The sequence below is a fragment of the Cotesia glomerata genome, linkage group LG9 (assembly GCF_020080835.1).
Source record: "Cotesia glomerata isolate CgM1 linkage group LG9, MPM_Cglom_v2.3, whole genome shotgun sequence".
NCBI lineage: Eukaryota > Metazoa > Arthropoda > Insecta > Hymenoptera > Braconidae > Cotesia > Cotesia glomerata.
The window spans coordinates 17,974,845-17,994,777 of record NC_058166.1 but is presented as its reverse complement, the minus strand read 5'-3'; the positions used below and the strand labels follow the sequence as shown (position 1 = coordinate 17,994,777).

General features: G+C 27.7%; 2 protein-coding genes and 1 non-coding gene across 5 annotated transcripts; 2 read left to right on the top strand and 1 right to left on the bottom strand.

Moving 5' to 3' along the window:
- The first annotated feature begins 1,661 nt into the window (after positions 1-1,661).
- Positions 1,662-10,587, top strand: LOC123272067 (paired box protein Pax-1). Of its 2 annotated transcripts, none has more exons than XM_044738693.1 (3): positions 1,662-2,063; positions 7,262-7,870; positions 9,572-10,188. In XM_044738693.1, exons 1-3 carry the CDS (start codon positions 2,045-2,047, stop codon positions 9,649-9,651), a joined length of 708 nt encoding a protein of 235 aa, XP_044594628.1. In that variant the 5' UTR covers positions 1,662-2,044; the 3' UTR covers positions 9,652-10,188. The 2 variants fall into 2 exon arrangements, with proteins under 2 accessions (XP_044594628.1, XP_044594626.1); XM_044738691.1 differs by lacking the exon at positions 9,572-10,188 and adding an exon at positions 10,284-10,587 and having other exon boundaries at positions 1,702-2,063.
- A 1,901-nt stretch (positions 10,588-12,488) lies between these two features.
- On the top strand, positions 12,489-12,590 carry LOC123272304. The gene has a single exon (XR_006511054.1). It is a non-coding gene; the product is annotated as a U6 spliceosomal RNA (small nuclear RNA).
- A 2,656-nt stretch (positions 12,591-15,246) lies between these two features.
- Positions 15,247-19,782, bottom strand: LOC123272066 (pinin). Of its 2 annotated transcripts, none has more exons than XM_044738689.1 (5): positions 19,576-19,782; positions 19,270-19,474; positions 17,416-17,821; positions 17,014-17,308; positions 15,247-15,611 (listed from the first exon to the last, which is right to left on the bottom strand). In XM_044738689.1, the coding sequence occupies exons 2-5, from the start codon at positions 19,428-19,430 to the stop codon at positions 15,280-15,282; spliced, it is 1,194 nt and encodes a 397-aa protein (XP_044594624.1). In that variant the 5' UTR covers positions 19,431-19,474; positions 19,576-19,782; the 3' UTR covers positions 15,247-15,279. The 2 variants fall into 2 exon arrangements, with proteins under 2 accessions (XP_044594624.1, XP_044594625.1); XM_044738690.1 differs by having other exon boundaries at positions 19,270-19,471.
- Between the last annotated feature and the right edge of the window lie 151 nt (positions 19,783-19,933).

Below are 19,933 nucleotides of genomic sequence, written 5' to 3'. Positions count from 1 at the left end.
AAAGCTTGAATTATAATATTAAATTATTAACAATTTATAAAGATATTGAAGATGACAAACACTAGAAATTTTTTAATAATTTTATAGCAATAAATATTAATAAAGTTAGCCGACATTTTTGACTTTTTGATTTTGCTTCATTTATTAAATTAGAACTAAAAAATATTTTTTTTAAATTGCACTTATAGTTTTTGAAATTTTTTACAAATGAAAAAAAAATTTTTGAATAAAAAAAATTATAAAAATTTTTAGATGACGGCTAACTTTATTTTCATTAGCAATAAAATTATTATAAGAAAAATTTTATTTGTGAAAATTAAAAAAACAATCATTAGTGGAAATTTTTTAAAGAATTTTATTATTGTAAATGATTTGTCAAGAGAATTTAAAAAATTGACAGCTGTCAGCTGTAAAAATAAAAAAATTTGTAGTTTTTTCAAAACTTTTGGTAAGTATAAATATTATAATGAAAATTAAATTAGCCGACATTTGAAAATTTTTACAATTTATTTTATTGAAAAATAAAAACAAAAAATTTTCACATGAAGAAAATTTTAATAAATTATCCGTGGAATTTTTAAAAAATAGTTTTTTAGTTCTAATTTTTAATTAATAAAAAAAAATCAAAAATTTTTTAGTGTCGGCTAATGAAAATTAAGTTAGCTGACATCTAAAAATTTTTAGAAATTTTTTTATTGAAAAATTATTACAAAAAGAAGAAAATAAAAAATTTCACTTGTAAAAAACTTGAAAAATTATCAGTGCAATTTTAAAAAAATATTTTTTAGTTTTTATTTAATAAATAAAAAATAATTGAAAAATTGAAAATGTCGGCTAACTTATGAAAATAAATTTAGCCGACATTTAAAAAATTTTATGATTTTTTTACTAAAGAATTATTACAAAAACATTTTCATTTGTTAAAAACTTGAAAAACTATAAGTGCAATTTAAAAAAAATATTTTTTAGTTATAATTTAATAAATTAAGCAAAATAAAAAAATCAAAAATGTCGGCTAACTTTATTATTATTAACTTTAGTTTTATTAATTTTCATAATATTATAAATACTTTTTTTTAAGATTTAAAACGTAAAAAATCTTGAAGAAAAAGTGACATATAAGTGAAACAAGCAGAATGTTCAAGGGTGATGAGAAGCTTGGATCATAATGCGATATTATTTACCATCCAGCCAATAAAAATTTAAACGTCCACTAAATGTCTTAGTAGCGCTAAACGTTGTTGAATTATTACTGAAAAGTCTGCGTGTACTTACTTGCGTAGTTGGTTTGATGAATTTACGTCTTCAGGGCAAAAGGACGAACTTGACAGGGAAGAAAACTCACATGTAATTTAATAACCAAATTAAACATTTCTTCTAAAGTACACCAGCATCAGAATTGAGCTTGCAAAAAGGGAACTACCGGGAACAGGAGATAAATTTTGAGGAAATATACCGTCCTAATAGAGTAATTAAAAGCTCTGAAACGATATAAGCAATAAAACCGTGAATTTAAGAAGCTGTAGCGGGGGCGTGGTTAAGAATACTGTGGTGTTTAGGAACCAATAGGACGTATGACTAGCTGAGAAACTCTTTCTGGGCGTTAAGTTACATCTTGGCCACGTCTCTCCTTAAGTTAAGCCCCGGCTTTTCGTCAAAATAACTTGGTTAAAAAATATTTTAATGCTTAACATATGAAAATAAATGTTAGTGGGCACGTAGGCGTGTTATTGCTGCTCACTTGTTGCTCTTACACAATATCGCAAGATAACGCCCAAAACAAAAGTTAAGTACTAATTTATTCATTTCTGTTTCTGTTAATTCGCCGTTTCAGTCAGTGAGCATATACCAGACCTATCTCAGTGATTCGTTTCTTCATAGATCTAGTATATGTGCTTCACTTATTTCTATAACTATTTTTAATAAATTAATAAATATAAATTTATTAAATAAAAGTATTAATAGTGCACAAGTGATTTGTTTTTAAAAATTTTTAAAAACTTGAGGATTATATCAGTGACTTTTGTCCAACTGGCTTTGATTAATGGATCCAATCATATTAGGTAAGCACTTTTGGAAATATATTTTTAACGAGGTAAATTTGCAGAAGAATAATTGCAAAAAATCTGGATTAAAAAATAGAGTTTTCAAAGAAGAAATAAATAGAAAAATTTAAAGAAAATCTTTGGCGGATCATTTTACCCCAATCCGTCGGTTAGTTTTAATAAAAACTATTTAAATATATAGAATCATAGACTGTGAGTAAATCTATAATGTAATTATATCAATATAACCGATCACCCATGGGCATTAATTGATAACCTCTTTGTATACAAGAGGTCTTGGAGATTAGCTAAGGGGCACTGACATAGATTATTCAAATTATAGTCTTCTGTTTACTTTATGCTTCATTTAAATATCACCGTTCATTCATGCTCAAGAAAAATCTTTTTTAAATTATTTATTTTATTTTAACTATTGGTAGGGTAAAAGACCCCATTACTGACACTTTCTTTTATTTTGGTACTTATTCAATTAATGAAATCATTAATTTCAATAATCAATATATTATTTCAAATCTTTAAAATCTTTAGATCAAAAAAATTTTTAATTTTTATTCCAAGTAAAACATTTTTTGCCACTACTGGGGTCTTTTACCTTATACAAAATATAAAACTAGTAAAAAAAGAAATAGATTTTATTATTTTTGTTTCTTTGATATTTTCAATGACCGGCGCCTTTTAAATCTAGCGAATCCAGTTTAAGCGTTGCGTTTTGATAGCTACCGAGAAATTTATTAGATCTGAAGATATTTTTTAAAGATCTGCTTTTGATAAATTTATTGAAGCTTGGATTATGTTTCATACATATGTTTGTTTATGTTTTTCATCTAAGTGGTAATCCTATTAAAACAAAGCGAAAATTTATTCAGAAGCACTTTTACTCAAATTTTATTTGATTATTCAAAGCTGTGTTTGATTTTTGTCCTAATCAAACAAAACTAATTGAATACTAATTGTAAACTACCGTTTTTTTTTTTTTTTTTTCTAATTTGTATCTTATTACAGTTTAAATAAATAATTATATTGTTTAAAAATTTGATAAATAATCTAAGATTATTTATTCAAGAAGAAAATTTATTTTTTAAAAGAAGAAATAATAAATATTCAATTTATAATATTTATAAAATCAAGAATAAAATTTCTTCATTATTCACAAGATTAACTTATAGAGTTAATAAAAAAAATAATGAGAACTAGCAACTTTGCTTTATAAATAATGACTGTTGTTAAATTGCACTATACTTTTTAAACTATTGACATTTTTAAAGTTATAAGCTCATCCCGATGTTACACTCATCAAAAGCTTTCATTTGAGTACCCACATGGCAATTTTTATATATTTTATATATATGGTATTTCTGATATATATATATATATAAATACATACGATATATGAAAAATTGATGTGGGTACTTAAATGAAAGGTCTTGAGGATTGTAACATTAGGATGAGCTTATACCTTTAAAAATGTCAATAGTTAATAAGATACTAAGTAATTTCTTAATTAATGACATTTTTAAAGATATAAGCTCATTCCGATGTTACACTCATCGAGACCTTTCATTTAAGTACCCACATGGCAATTTTTATATATTTTATATATATGATATTTGTGAAATATATAAATATATAAAATATATGAAAAATTGATGTGGGTACTCAAATGAAAGCTCTTGATGAGTGTAACATCGGGATGAGCTTATATTTTAAAAAATGTCAATATTTCTGAAGATACAAGGTCATTTCTTGATTATGTATCTAGAGATAATTTTTGAATGCAGCCTAAATACTTATCATCATAAATTGACTATTAGTATGAGAATGATATCAAACGATGAAAATGCCAAGACTTATCCATCGATTTTGCTTATTCTCTTAATAATATAGATAATTTGGACAATACATGTCAGCAATATCACATGTGAAGATAAGAAAAATAATAACAAAATTAAATAATAGGTTAATTATAAAATTTCATTAATAACTATGAACTCTTGGGATTGTTTTGAAGCGTATCAGATTCAGGACTGAGACCTTTGTCGAACATGCCCAAACAATTACACGAATGCACCTACACAACCTTAGGGAAGCAATACATTCAAGATGCTCTGTTGAAGAACGGCAATTCTTAAAATTATATTCCCTTTCACCCTTGTAGGCGGTTCGTAATGCGAGTCGAATATATATCGTAAGTTTTTTTTTTTTTCCATATCCGAATCGGCGTTTTGAACTGCTTTCAACAGGGTTCGATCCAGACACTTTCGGGTTACGCGTGAGTTTAACGTTACACAAAAACTTTTATAATTTTAACTTTAATAATAATAATAATTTTATTCTTTTTAGGCATTAGAGTTTCTCTTTTACAAAACGAGAGCGTTAATAAATTAGACAGAATAGTGTAAGACTATTTTAATTACCATCAACGCAATAAATTAAAAGGTTTATTTACTCTGGTATAATAAAATTAAGTTGAGCGTTAAAGAAGAAATAAATAAAAAGTAAAATTTTAAGTAGAGAATAGAATTTATCTACAAATTGCGGCTAATTTCTTTGGACAGATTTCACTCGAGACTTGACTTGAATTCAAAAAAATAATTAAAGTTGCTCACGCGCCACCTTTCAAAATAAACCAAAAGTTTAATAATAAAAAGCTATTGGAGGTTTAGTTGTTTTGGCAGGAACCTGACGACTTTTTTTGACTAAATACTGACGTTTAGAGTTATAGAGGATTGTAAGTTAAAAAATAAAGCATATGTTCTGGTAGACCAAAGGCAAACAGCGACACAGTGACATTCATCAAGACGTTAGAATCAACACGCCCACTTTAGAAAAGAGTTTTTATGAGTGTACACAAATACATTCGTTGTCCTCTGTGCTATCCTTCCCTGACATTTTTAAAAACTCCGAGGAGCCTCCCTATCTCAAATCAAGTACTCTTTTATGTATGTTAATGTTTATATATACCTATATTGCGGTTACTACTTGCCACTATAGCTTTTCACTTTAAAGATTAGTATTAGGGGCAACAGTATACTTGATACTTCTTTAAAAACACACGTGTATTACATGCGTGTAAACTTACAGCCGGCATGAAACTTTGATCTTTGGCTATTCATCACCCGTCAAATAAATCCAACAACTCAAAAAATATTAAATATTATTTTTTTTTTTTTCGCTAGCTTACTCTCTTTCTTCTTTTCTTCCCTACGGAATATTAATACGTTAAGGGTTTTCATTTTTAAACACAATATCTATGTCTTCATGGCTTATTAATGACAAAAGCAAGTTAATAATTATATATATTGTAGATTTTGATGTTCAAATCTAATTAACAAGAAATTAGTGAAAAAAACTTGTTTTTCTTCTTATTTTCACAAATGACCCTGTATCTTGTTAAATATTGACGTTTTTAAAGATATAAGCTCATCCCGATGTTACTCATCGAGACCTTTTATTTGAGTACCTACATCAATTTTTCATATATTTTATATATTTATATATTTTACAAATACCATATATATAAAAAATATAAAAATTTCCATGTGGGTACTTAAATAAAAGGTCTCGATGAGTGTAACATCAAGATGAGCTTATATTCTTAAAAATGTCAATAATTAAGAAATTACCTTGTATCTTGTCAACTATTGACATTTTTGAAGATATAAGCTCATTTCGATGTTACACTCATCGAGACCTTTCATTAGAGTACCCACATGAATTTTTTTATATATTTTTCATATATACATATAATATACATAAATATATGAAAAATTAATGTGGGTACTTAAATGAAAGGTCTCGATGAGTGTAACCTCAGGATTAGCTTATATCTTTAAAAATGTCAATAATTAAGGAATGACCTTGTATCTCGTGAAATCTTGACATTTTTGACGATATAAGCTCATCCTGATCTTACACTCATCGAGACCTTTCATTCGAGTACCCACATCAATTTTTCATATATTTTATATATTTATATATATTATATATATGTATTTATGAAAAATTGATGTGGGTACTCAAATGAAATCTCTTGATGAGAGTAACCTCGGGATGAGCTTATATCTTTAAAAATGTCAATAGTTAAGAAAGTACAGTGTAATTTAACAAAACTCATTATTTAATAAAGACAAATTTTATTTATTACTTTAAATGTTAAGTTTTAAAAAAAATTCTATTATATTAATTAATACTATAATGATCAATCGGTTATAGTAATAAAATAATTTCTCAGAAGGTCTCTTTTAAAAAGAACATATTGTCACATAATCCATTTTTATTTATTTTAGTTTTAATGCTTGGTATAAGACTTTATGACACTTCTCGCTAGAATAATAAACTTTTCAAGATAATCACCCTAATTATGTTCAAATGATTACCATAAAACTTTTAAAACGCCATCAATAAGCAATTAGGTGCTTATAAAAATAAATTTTTAGCGACAATTACATTAATTTTTCATTAATATTTATCCCAATAGTAAAATTCATTGAATAAAATGTTAATTATTACTAATTTGGATTCTTCCCATATTCGTAAATAAAAAATCCGAGTATTTTTTTCATCCCACCGCCTCGGTACCGTAAAATATCAAATAAATATATCTAAGAAACTATATTGATAATACTTACACAAAAAAGCTCGTTAGTTAACAGAGCCGACGCGACAAAAGCGTGCCGCCGACGCAACGGTCACATTACTTCACAAAAAAAATTATTTTTTGCTATTGAAGGATGCTAATCTTTTATTTTTAGCATTAAATCCATTAGAAACTTTTAAAAATTTATGATAAATAATATCTTGATGCAAATTAAGAAAAAAAAAAAAAAAAATTGCAACATCCTAAAATTTACTTGAAAAGAAAAATTTCTTATAAGTTTAAGACTTTTTCTTCTCAAATCTTCAAAACTATTTACTAAATTCAATTTTTTTCAGTGTAAATTTATTAGTACTTACTAATAGAAGTATCCAATCCAATAAAACAGTTTCAATTACTGCAGATTAGACTTGTCCCGCTTAGCACAATGATCAGATTTAACGACTAAAAAAAAACCATATCAGGCCATTAGTTAATCACCTGAGTGCGTACCAATTAATTAGATTGAATTGAATTATAAAATCCTACTCTTTACTACTAAATCAACACATTAGATAGTAATTACCGATAAGATCCATAAAAACTATTTCTTATTTTTCAGAAAATAACAATGGACTTGGACAGCAGCAGCAGCAGCAACAGCAGCAGTACGGCGAAGTTAACCAATTGGGTGGAGTGTTTGTAAACGGGCGACCTTTACCAAACGCCGTAAGACTCCGAATTGTCGAACTGGCCCAACTGGGGATCCGACCTTGTGATATATCCCGACAATTGCGGGTCAGCCACGGGTGCGTCAGTAAAATCCTGGCCCGCTACCATGAAACAGGAAGCATTCTTCCGGGCGCGATTGGCGGCAGCAAGCCCCGGGTGACGACTCCAAAAGTGGTTCAGTACATAAAGCAGTTGAAGCTGAAGGATCCGGGGATCTTCGCCTGGGAAATCAGAGACCGGTTGCTGTCTGATGGAGTCTGTGATAAGTACAACGTACCATCGGTCTCCAGTATCTCCAGAATACTGAGGAACAAAGTGGGCGCCAACTCTGGCGCTCTTCACCATCCTCATCATCCTCATCATCACCACCATCATCACATATACGCAGCTGCTGGAGCTGCTCTGTGTCCGGTTCCGTATCCACCGTCGCCTTATCACCAGCCTCCTTCGGCAGTCACTCATCATCATCACCACCATCATCACCAGAGCGAACGATTAGGTAAGTTCGAGTAATTAGCCATTACACTTGGTATCAGGAAGACTACTTGTCTGCATAGTTGTGTATTTTGTTGGCAAGAAGACGTTGATATGTTTTTCCGTCAAGTATATGATGATCAGTGCGTCGGATTAAAATTCATCTTGTTAATTGGATTTAATAAAATTAAAATACTGCCGCGATGTGTGTATTGTCTCTGAGATATGTTTGTCAAAGGATAATTTAACATGACACCAAGGTGGCAAGAGAACAGCTGGTTAGGTGTATTGATCAGTTCCGGATGAAATGAATTTATGTCAACCGACGAGAGATTTTATGAGTTGGCTGATCGAGTTAACCACCGTTTTATTGAACTACGTCAAGTTCAAACTGGCAGATGATTGACCAGAAGCTGCTCTTTAAATCATCGGGTAATTAATTACACTTGAAGAATATACTTTTGGCTTCAAAGGTCAAGATATCAATTTCAGCTGGTCTTTTTTGGATTTATTATTAGTATTATTTATCGTTTTAAGACCATGGACTCGTAGCTTCTTGCGGCCCTCCAAAATACATTACAATGAATGTGGATTAACAAAATTAGTGTATTACAGATATTATTAATACATTATAATAAATACATCAATACATCAGATAAAAAAACATTTCATTAAAGCTTGTGATCAAATCAAACATACTCTTCACTCAACAAAAACTCAAAACATGCTTTACGGAAAGCAGGAAAAGTGGGTTTAGTTGTGAGGTGGAGTATGAAGGCAATTAACCGATTCAATACTCTAATCGCACTTACTAAAAAAGATTTATCATATTTGGTACTGTGACAACCTGGTACAAGAAGCAAATCATTCCTGGACTCACATATTTGCAAATTATTGCCAATAAGTGGATTTTGCTCTAAATAAAGCGCTTTATAAATTAAACACATGAAAAAACTCCTCCTACTTCTTAGAGTTAACCAACACAGATTTATTAATTTTGATAAAAGGATCATCTTTGTTTAGTCAAGAGGTAATTCAGTTAAGCTGGAGCATTCTGACCCTTATAAGACAGAAGATAACTTCTTGGTTCAAATTGGATGGAGTCCAAGAATGGAAACGCAAGAAGATCCCGACGATCAAACAAGTCTATAAGCGACAAAGCGCCATTCGTCAGTAGTCTTTTTTTAAAACGTATCTCAGTGCAGAAAAGTGTAAGATTATGGTCGCTAGTGAGTTCACAGACTGAAAATTATTGTTCTCTGAAGACTATTTTATGTATATGTATATTTTATAAGTTTAAATGTAGTACGTGGTTAATTGTTGACTTGACAAAACAATGTAATGCAACTTTTAATGCATGATATGAGTATTCTTCTGGATTTACAAGTGAATATAAGCTGGTTTTTTAGCATCGTTAATTCTCTAAAAGGTAAGCATCGCAATTCATACCCTTGTTCGTACGAAAAAAGCTCACTGCTATCATATTTTTAGGTTGATCTAGTTGACGAAATAACTGATGCATGCAGAAAATAACAAAACAATTGTGTAATAATTATATGCATTGATTACATGATCGCCTGCATCGATTTTTGAGCTCTCAAGGGCGCGTCGACAGTCTTTTTAATTTTGACGATTTATTGTTAGAATTTTTTGAGCCTAATTTTGGCTCAAGTTTTATAAAAAAATGAATTGTCCTTAGTGAAGGTCTAATTTTGGTTTGTTTCAGATAAAAACTTGACATTCTCTATCAAGAAAATTTTAAAGCAAGATCTCGTTGGTTTTCATAATTCAAATCAACATTTTTGATCAGCGACCAAAAGAAGATCACTAGCTACGTATCAAGCCAATATATATTACACTATTATTATTAAATCTTATTTCTTCTTTGTACTTAAATGAGTTGACGTCGCAGTTAAAATAAAAAATTATGTAAATAATCTGTCAATACACTAGTAGGAGCTTAAAGTAATTATATAATCATTTATTTTATATGTTATTATTAGTTTCAAGTATTATTAAGCTAATAAAACTAAAAAAGAACGCTCATTAAAAGCTGTATAAATGTACTGATACTTTGATTGCTATTTTTTTGAGTAAAACTTTTCGCAAGCAGTTTTATTAATTGCGTGGTAATTAAGGATGCCCGTCGTGATGAATGGAGATATTGTCTTCACAATATTACATTCAGTAATTATAAATCTTCGGATTTTATATGATAAATATTTGTAACAATGTTATTTTATTAATGTAATAATTAATATTTATATTTATTCATTTTTATTATTTAAACTTTGTAAGATGTGTTACTGTAAAATAGATTAATACACAGTGGAATTCATTAAATTATTAACATAACCTCTATTTCTTCCCACGGTTAGGTTAAGCTTGTTAATTTTCAACACAAAGTTTAAATATTAAAAAGTAAATTTTTATTTCAGCTTACATTATCACTGCCTCTTCATATCCTTCCTTTGACGTTCATTCTCAACCCCATCGAAGTTACCCCTCATCAACGTCGCCCCGAACTCCCTCTTATTCGGCGCCCGGATCGACCTGAAACTCGCCACAGAACAACTCAGCGCCATCTTTTCTGCAAAACTACTAATGTCTACTTTTCTTCACGCTCTTGCATTGTTCCAGAGGAAGTTAAGGGTCTGACATTTTTCTTTTTATTATTAATTTATCAATTAGTATTTTCTTATGTGTAATAGTAAGTGTCAGCAATAAATTATACATACTTGATATTTATTATTAAATATTTATTCACTTTTGTCAATCAGCTGATTTATTAACCATATCACTTGGCAGAAATATCTGTCAATATTTATTACACTGTTGAGACAGACATTTAAAATTTTATAGCAATAAAATTATTATTAAAAAAATTACACGTGTTAAAAAATTATTAATGGAATTAATAAAAGAATTTTTAAATTGACAGCTATCAGCTGACTTCAGTATCATCAAAATTTTTCAAGACATTGAAGTTAACTTACATTAAAAATTTTTTTATAATTTTATAGCAATTAAATTATTGTTAAAAAAATTAATAAACAATTCCCCGTGTAAAAATAATCAATCGAAATTAATAAAAAAATTTTTTTAAATTGACAGCTATCAGCTGACTTCAGTGTCATAAAAATTTTTCAAGACACTGAAGTTAACTAATATTAAAAAGTTTTTTTATAATTTTATAGCAATTAAATTATTATTAAAAAAATTTAACAAATAAATCCATGTGTAAAAAATTATTAATGGAATTAAAAAAAGAATTTTTTAAAATTGACAGCTATCAGCTGACTTCAGTGTCATAAAAATTTTTCAAGACACTGAAGTTAACTAATATTAAAAAGTTTTTTTATAATTTTATAGCAATTAAATTATTATTAAAAAAATTTAACAAATAAATCCATGTGTAAAAAATTATTAATGGAATTAAAAAAAGAATTTTTTAAAATTGACAGCTATCAGCTGACTTCAGTACTTCAGTATCATCAAAATTTTTGAAGAAACTGAAGTTAACTTACATTAAAAATTTTTTTTAATAATTTTATAGTAATTAAATGATTGTTAAAAAAAATAAAAAAAAAAATTCCACGTGTAAAAAAATAATTAATCGAAATTAATAAAAGAATTAAAAAAAAATTGACAGCTGTCAGCTGACTTCAGTATCATCAAAATTTTTCCACACACTGAAGTTAACTTACATTAAAAATTTTTTTATAATTTTATAACAATAAAATGATTGTTAAAAAAAAAATTTAATAAATAATTCCACGTGTAAAAATAATTAATCGAAATTAATAAAAGAATTTTTAAAAATTGACAGCTGTCAGCTGACTTCAGTATCATCAAAATTTTTGAAGACTGAAGTTAGATGAAAATAAAGTTAACCGACTAAAAATCTAAAAATTTTTATGATTTTTTTTTATTAAAAAATTATTACAAAAAAATTAAAAAAAAATTTTTTTCATTTGTTAAAAACTTGAAAAACTATAAGTGCAATTTTTTAAAAATATTTTTTAGTTATAATTTAATAAATTAAGCAAAATAAAAGAGTCAAAAATGTCGGCTAACTTTACTATTGTTGAAGTTAATTAATATTAAAAATTTTTTTATAGTTTTATAGCAATAAAAAAATTAGGGTAAAATTAAAAAAAAAAATTGACAGCTGTCAGTTGACTTCAGTAAGATCAAAATTTTCTACCGTCTATTAATTTAATCGCGTTAAATTTTATGCGAAGTTTATATATATATAACAACTAATACTCTACATTGTACACGAATTAATGGATTAATTCCAAGATCAACGTGAACTAATCTCTTGGTTAATTTAGTGCCAACCCGTATAGAAAATTCTCGTCTCAGATATTATAAATTGTCAGTTGAGTTACCGGGCGTGGGTTCAAGAAGCATAAATAAACTCCATAAAAAAAAGAAAAACTAATTTTCATCTTTTCAATTTAAATTAAATGTGACAACTTAATAATTTATTGTTCTTTAAATATACTTGTATTAATGTCCAAATAAATTAAACCTTTTAATTTATTTATCCCTAATTGTAATAAGTGTTAACACAACCTGGAGCGTTTAATTTAAAATTTTCTTCTAAGATAAATTATATTGAATTTAAATATAAATAAATTAACAAATAAAACAATAGTAATTTTTCAGCGCTTCTTTGAAGATTAGCATGGCCCCTGCGCAAGGATGACACGCAAAATCGTGAAGCGTTCCACATTTTTACAAATATAAGCAATGCTGTGAAGCGGGAAGGAATAGGAGTTACGGTAATTATTACGTGAAGCGTTCCACATTCACGTAACAGGATATTGGTAGGAAAGGATTGAGAAAGAAATGTGGAGAGGATCATCTTAATGTGAGTTTATAGAATATGCGAGAAAAAATTATTAGATAGCTCGGACTGGGATTCGAACCCAGAACCTTCCGAAGACATGTCGGCTACTCTACCATTTGAGCTATCCGGTCTATACTAAGTTCTGAAAAGTAATTTATAGCTTCTTATATTAGAAGAATATGTTCAACTGTTTTCAATTAAATACCATGTGCTCTACACGCTGTGTTAGGGGTCATAAGACAGGTTCCCATGCACGTGATCCGGTACATATTAATTCGCCGGTCTTAATTGAATTGCAGGTTTGATATAAATATCAAATATCAACGCTATATCTTCAACGGGTTCAAATGAATCCAACCTTTAGGGCCAGTTTTTCAATCCAGGATAAAATTTTATCCAATGATAAAATATATCTATATAATTCATATATATAAATATACTGACAATAATAATTTTATCCTGGATAAAATTTTATCTCGGATTGAAAAACTGGCCCTTAGATTGGACAATTAAATTGTCCGGTATAATGAAAAAAAAAAATAATAAAAATTTTCTTTGATAATTAATAACCCCGGTAATTAGATTAAACCCGTCAAATAAATTTGTAGATTTAAAATCTAGTTGGTATTATAGTCATTTGTATCGAGTTTTACAAGCTAAATTCTTGGCTGAGCTGATCAGCGAGCCAAGATAAATCTCCCTGAAATTTCTACATATTCGTTGACATAAAACAACCTTCATTTGGTGGTCTTCACTCTGCCGACGGCATATTTCGCGGTAACCATTGAGTTATAGTCTTACATAGTCCTGTCGCCGACGCTGCATCTCAAATGCCAACTGCAGACTTAACTGGAGATAAACTTCTTAAGAATGCTCAGACAACTGCCACGCATTGCGAAGTAAACACACATCTAACAGAGTTATTTAAATAATTAATTAATTCATTGACTTAATAATTTTCTTATATTTTTTTGACATCTATATTATTAAGAGAATAAGAAAAATTTATATGATAAAATGGGTTTTTATGGAGACCTGGAGTTGGGCTTTTTAAAGGTTTCATATTCTCACCAATAGTCATTTTATAATAAGTATTTAGGCTGTATTTGAAAATGCTCTATTTCTAGATACACATTAAGAAGTGACCTTGTATCTTATAAACTATTGACATTTTCAAAGATATAAGCTCATCCCGATGTTACACTCATCGAGACCTTTCATTTCAGTACCAACATTAATTTTTCATATATTTATATATATATTATATATGTATATATGAAAAATATATCAAAAATGCATGTGGGTACTCAAATGAAAGCTCTTGATGGGTGTAACATCATGATGAGCTTATATCTTTAAAAATGTCAATAATTAAGAAATTACCCTGTATCTTGTCAACTATTGACATTTTTAAAGATATAAGCTCATCCCGATGTTACGTTCATCAAGACCTTTCATTTAAGTGCCCACATCAATTTTTCATATATTTTATATATTTCTATATGTCATATATATGTATGGATGAAAAATATATCAAAAATGCATGTGGGTACTCAAATGAAAGGTCTCGATGAGTGTAACATCAAGATGAGCTTATATTTTTATAAATGTCAATAATTAAAAAATGACCTTGTATCTTGTGAAATATTGACATTTTTAAAGATATAAGCTCATCCCGATGTTACGTTCATCAAGACCTTTCATTTAAGTGCCCACATCAATTTTTCATATATTTTATATATTTCTATATGTCATATATATGTATGGATGAAAAATATATCAAAAATGCATGTGGGTACTCAAATGAAAGGTCTCGATGAGTGTAACATCAAGATGACTTATATTTTATAAATGTCAATAATTAAAAAATGACCTTGTATCTTGTGAAATATTGACATTTTTAAAGATATAAGCTCATCCCGATGTTACGTTCATCAAGACCTTTCATTTAAGTGCCCACATCAATTTTTCATATATTTTATATATTTCTATATGTCATATATATGTATGGATGAAAAATATATCAAAAATGCATGTGGGTACTCAAATGAAAGGTCTCGATGAGTGTAACATCAAGATGAGCTTATATTTTTATAAATGTCAATAATTAAAAAATGACCTTGTATCTTGTGAAATATTGACATCTTTAAAGATATAAGCCTACCTTGACATTACGCTAATCGAGACCTTTCATTTGAGTACCCACATCAATTTTTCATATATTTATATATGTCATATATATGTATATATGAAAAATATATCAAAAATCCATGTGGGTACTCAAGTGAAAGCTTTTGACGAGTGTAACATCGGGATGAGCTTATATCTTTAAAAATGTCAATATTTAAGAAAGTACAGTGCAATTTAACAAAAGTCATTATTCAATAAACCAAAATTTTATTTATTTATAGTTCACAAGTCACAGAAGTCACACAGTGACTGCAAGGTTGCTAGTAATTATAAATGAATTTATAAAATTTTTCGGATACCTCAAATTAATTTTTTTCGAAGAATAATTTCTTCTATTTTCACTATATTTATTAAAGCATATATACAGTTATTAGAAAAATAATTATTCAACCGTAATTTTCATTTAAATTCTCCTCTTCATTACTTTCTTCAGTTTTTTTGACCTTTGACACATCAATGTGATCGGTATTTTTAACATCATCAGCAACAGTGTCTTGAAATTCCATTTTAACAGCCACCGGCGAAGTATCCTCGGATACTTTTTCTTTAACCTCAGGATTAGGGTCCCGATTTTCTTCACCGTCCTCCATTATTTGCATCTCATTTATTTCCATAGACTCCGACTTATCAAGATTATCATTCTGTTTATTTGCGTTTATTTGAGACTCAATAGCTTCTATTTCTTCGGCCAGAGCTTTTTCCCTTCGTTCCACTTCCGCTGCAATAAAAATAAATAATTAAAAATATATAACGCACATTAAGAAAGTTAATTGGTAAAAATAAAAATATTAAATATTATTTATATTCATAAGACTGCTAAAAAAAAATTGTAAGCCTTAAATCTCATTTAGATACAAAATTTAAATCGCCTAAATTTCTGTAACGTGTACTGTACAAATTTACTGCACATTTATCTTTACTCGCATATGTATCTATATATATTCAAGCCTACTATTTTTATTTTTACTTCTGTATTCTTTTTTTATAAGATTAAAATAACAACTTGTTTTTAGATAACTTATCTGAGTGATATATTATCAAAAATGAAAAAAAGACTCAATTTTTGGTAATTATTATTTACTTATTACTATAAAAAATATATACTACAATATCAAGAGAAGAAATAAAATTATTAGCACTAAAAAAAAAAAATTATTGCAATAAAATATTTCAATTTAAAATTAATAATTAATTATTTATAATAAATTGTTAAAATTTTTAATATTGTAGCAGAAATATTGGTACTATAAAAAAATTTTATGAACAAAATTTTTGTTCAAAATTCAATTTTATAGAAAAAAATATAATGAAATAAAATAAATAAATAAATAAATAAATAAATAGATAAATGAATATTAATGTTGGAATTCCAGCGAAAATATTGATTTTTTCAAAAAATCATAAACATTTTTTAAAAAAAATTAAATTTTGAATAATTCTTATTTAAAAAATTTTTTATAGGACCAATAATTTCGCCGTAATCGTAAAAATAAGATTCAAAATTATTACAAAAAAAAACTTGAATTTTTTATGGTGAATTTTAATTTTGAAATTCTAAAAAAAATATTAATTTTTTTAAAAAAATCATAAGAAATTTTTTTTACAAAATTAAATTTTGAACAATTTTTTCTCAATAAATTTTTTATAAGACCAATATTTTCACCGTAATCTTAAAAATTTGAACGATTTATTTTAAAATTGCGGAAAAAATTTTTATCTTACTTATTTATTTAACAAGTAGATTTTCTTTAACAAGAAGTCAAAAATTAATTATTGTCACCTTAAAAATTCAACAAAATATTACCAAAAAAATTTTTGAGCCGCTTGGGTAATTGCAGAGTGTTATTGATAAATTTTGATGACATTAATAAAGTTAGCAGTCACTAGAGAATTTTTTAATTTTTTTCAACAAAAAAATTTGTTCCAAAAAATTATTTTTAAAAAATTGCATTTTTTAAAATTTCTACATGTCAATTTTTCTTATATTTTTTTTGCCATAATTTATTTGTTAAAAAAAATGATTAAATATCTGCTAAATTTACTATCATAAATTTTTGTATATTATTCTGGTTCTATGAATTAAAATAAAAATCAAAATAATAATTAAAAATTGTCCATACCATGAAGCTCTTTAGCACATTGTTCAAGCAGAGTATCCGTCTTAGGATGCTTCCGTTTTGGCAGATAATAAATAGCAGGTGTAGTTTGAGTTTTAATGAAAGACGCAAGCGGCAATTGCGCATTTTTCCAAATCTGAAATTGCTTACTGCGAGCTAATTTCGATTCCAGAGCTTTAACTTCAGCTAATTGCCGCTTTCGTGACAAAAATAATTGCTGTCGCTCGCGCTTTAGTTCTTCTTTTTCGCGTCTCTTGGCTTCCTCGACACGTGCTTCGACTTCTGCTTTTTTATCTTCCTGTTAAAAATTAAAAATTAAAAATTTATAAAAATAAATAAATATTTCCACTAAAAAAAAAAAAAAAAAAAAAAAATCAATGTAAAAAAATTAAAAACAAAAATTACTTTAGCTTTAAGTTTAGTTTCTTCTTGACGAAATTTCTGCAGAGTACCCAGCAAGGCTCCGAACATTCGTTTGTTCCTTTGTCGGCTGCGTTCGTCGACACGTTCACGTCTAATAACTTCTTGCCGGGATGGTACTTCACGTGGCGTAGCAATGACTCGTGACGACACAGCTGGCTTCATAGGATTGTCGTCGTCATTGTCGCTGTCGTCCGCCGTTGACGGCACACGTGCGCTCAATCGACTGAAAACTGTCTTGGGTTCTCCAGGAGTCGCCGTAGGTGGGGAAGATAACGACTGGGATTGCCAGCGACTCCGTTTGTTACCCTGTGAATGATGGTCATTGTTTCCCATGTAATCTGGGACGTTTCTTTTGCGGTCATCTTGAAGTAATCTTTTTTGTCCGATTCTTTGAAAATTAAATAATCTCTATTATTAAGAGAATAAGCAAAATTTTGTGGCCAGTGTATTTATATGATAAAATGAAGTTGAGCTTTTTCAAGGTTTCATATTATTCTCACCGATAGTCAATTTATGATAAATATATAGGCTGCATTCGAAAATGTTCTATCTCTAGATACATAATTAAGAAATGACCTTGTATCTTGTCAACTATTGACATTTTTAAAGATATAAGCTCATCCCGATGTTATACTCATCGAGACCTTTAATTTGAGTACCCACATCAATTTTTCATATATTTTATATATTTATATATTCCACAAATACCATATATATAAAATATATAAAAATTGCCATGTGGGTACTTAAATAAAAGGTCTTGATGAGTGTAACATCATGATGAGCTTATATCTTTAAAAATGTCAATAATTAAGAAATCATCTAGTATCTTGTGAACTATTGACATTTTTAAAGATATAAGCTCATCTCGACATTACACTCATCAAGACCTTTCATTTGAGTACCCACATCAATTTTTCATATATTTTATATATTTATATATTTCACAAATATCATATATATATAAAATATATAAAAATTGTCATGTGGGTACTTAAATTAAAGGTCTCGGTGAGTCTAACATCGGGGTGAGCTTATATCTTTAAAAATGTCAATAATTAAGAAATCATCTAGTATCTTGTGAACTATTGACATTTTTAAAGATATAAGCTCATCTCGACATTACACTCATCAAGACCTTTCATTTGAGTACCCACATCAATTTTTCATATATTTTATATATTTATATATTTCACAAATATCATATATATATAAAATATATAAAAATTGCCATGTGGGTACTTAAATTAAAGGTCTCGATGAGTCTAACATCGGGGTGAGCTTATATCTCTAAAAATGTCAATAATTAAGAAATTACCTTGTATCTTGTCAAGTATTGACATTTTTAAAGATATAAGCTCATCCTAATGTTACACTTTTCAAAACCTTTCATTTGAGTACCCACATAAATTTTTCATATATTTAAATAAATTATATATATGTATATATGAAAAATATATGAAAATGCATGTGGGTATTCAAATGAAAGCTCTTGATGAGTGTAACATCGGAATGAGCTTATATCTTTAAAAACGTCAATAGTTAACCAAGTACAGTGCAATTATAACAAAAGTCATTATTTAATAAAGTAAAATTTTATTTATTTATCAAAGTCACTGCAGTCACGTAGTGACTGCAATGGTTGCTAATTATTTTATTATTAAATTAATAAAAAATAAAATTATTTTATTAAAAATTTTAACTTAAATCATTAAATTTATATTTTAATAATTTTTTTTATCCTCAAAAACCCTGACAATTTTTTTAATAAATAAATTAATGTCAAAAAAATAAAATTGCAATTTTTCAGTTTATAAAATACGAAAAATAAATCACCTCACTGATTGTTGATTCATTCCATTTTCCGTATCTGGCAAATCTCGTCCAAGAATTTTACGTATGTCACGGTCCAGTTCACGTAATCCATCTCTGGCAGCCTGGAGTTCAGCTTCTAGTTTATCAGCACCCGCATTGTCCAAAGAATCCAAATGCCTCATGTTTATTGTTGTCAAAATAGTATTTATTTATACCAGTCTGTCTGCTGTATACAACATATTATTTAATTCGTATTATTTATCTATATATACTGAAACTTATACTTATACTATGTATATAAATATACGGTGGAAATAATTTACTCACATGCTAGCTTTATAAATAAAAATGCCGAAATATTTATTTAACACAACGTACTATTCATTTTTTTATATAATCCACTGTAGAGTTAGTTTTGATAGATGTTTTTACAATATGTATATTTTACAAAATCAATATAAATTTCTAGGAATATTTCGTCTCACTTTTTTCGGCGGCGGCTAAGTTAGGTTAGACTTGAAGTGTCATTTACAATTGGCGAATACACTCAAATTTTTTTAAATTTCAAATAACTCAAAATGAAAAATTATTTTTTCTAATTTATTATTATCATTATTAATAAACAAAAAAAATTATTTAATAATCACTAAATAATTATATGAAAATAAATTTAGCAGATATTTAT

Coding starts and splice junctions, on each gene's coding strand:
- LOC123272066 (XM_044738689.1), bottom strand. CDS start 19,430: ATGAGGCATTTGGATTCTTTGGACAATGCGGGTGCTGATAAACTAGAA. Junction 17,822..19,269: donor ATGAATCAACAATCAGTGAG/GTGATTTATTTT, acceptor TAATTTTCAAAG/AATCGGACAAAAAAGATTAC. Junction 17,309..17,415: donor AAACTAAACTTAAAGCTAAA/GTAATTTTTGTT, acceptor AATTTTTAACAG/GAAGATAAAAAAGCAGAAGT.
- LOC123272067 (XM_044738691.1), top strand. Junction 7,871..10,283: donor TCACCAGAGCGAACGATTAG/GTAAGTTCGAGT, acceptor TTTTTATTTCAG/CTTACATTATCACTGCCTCT.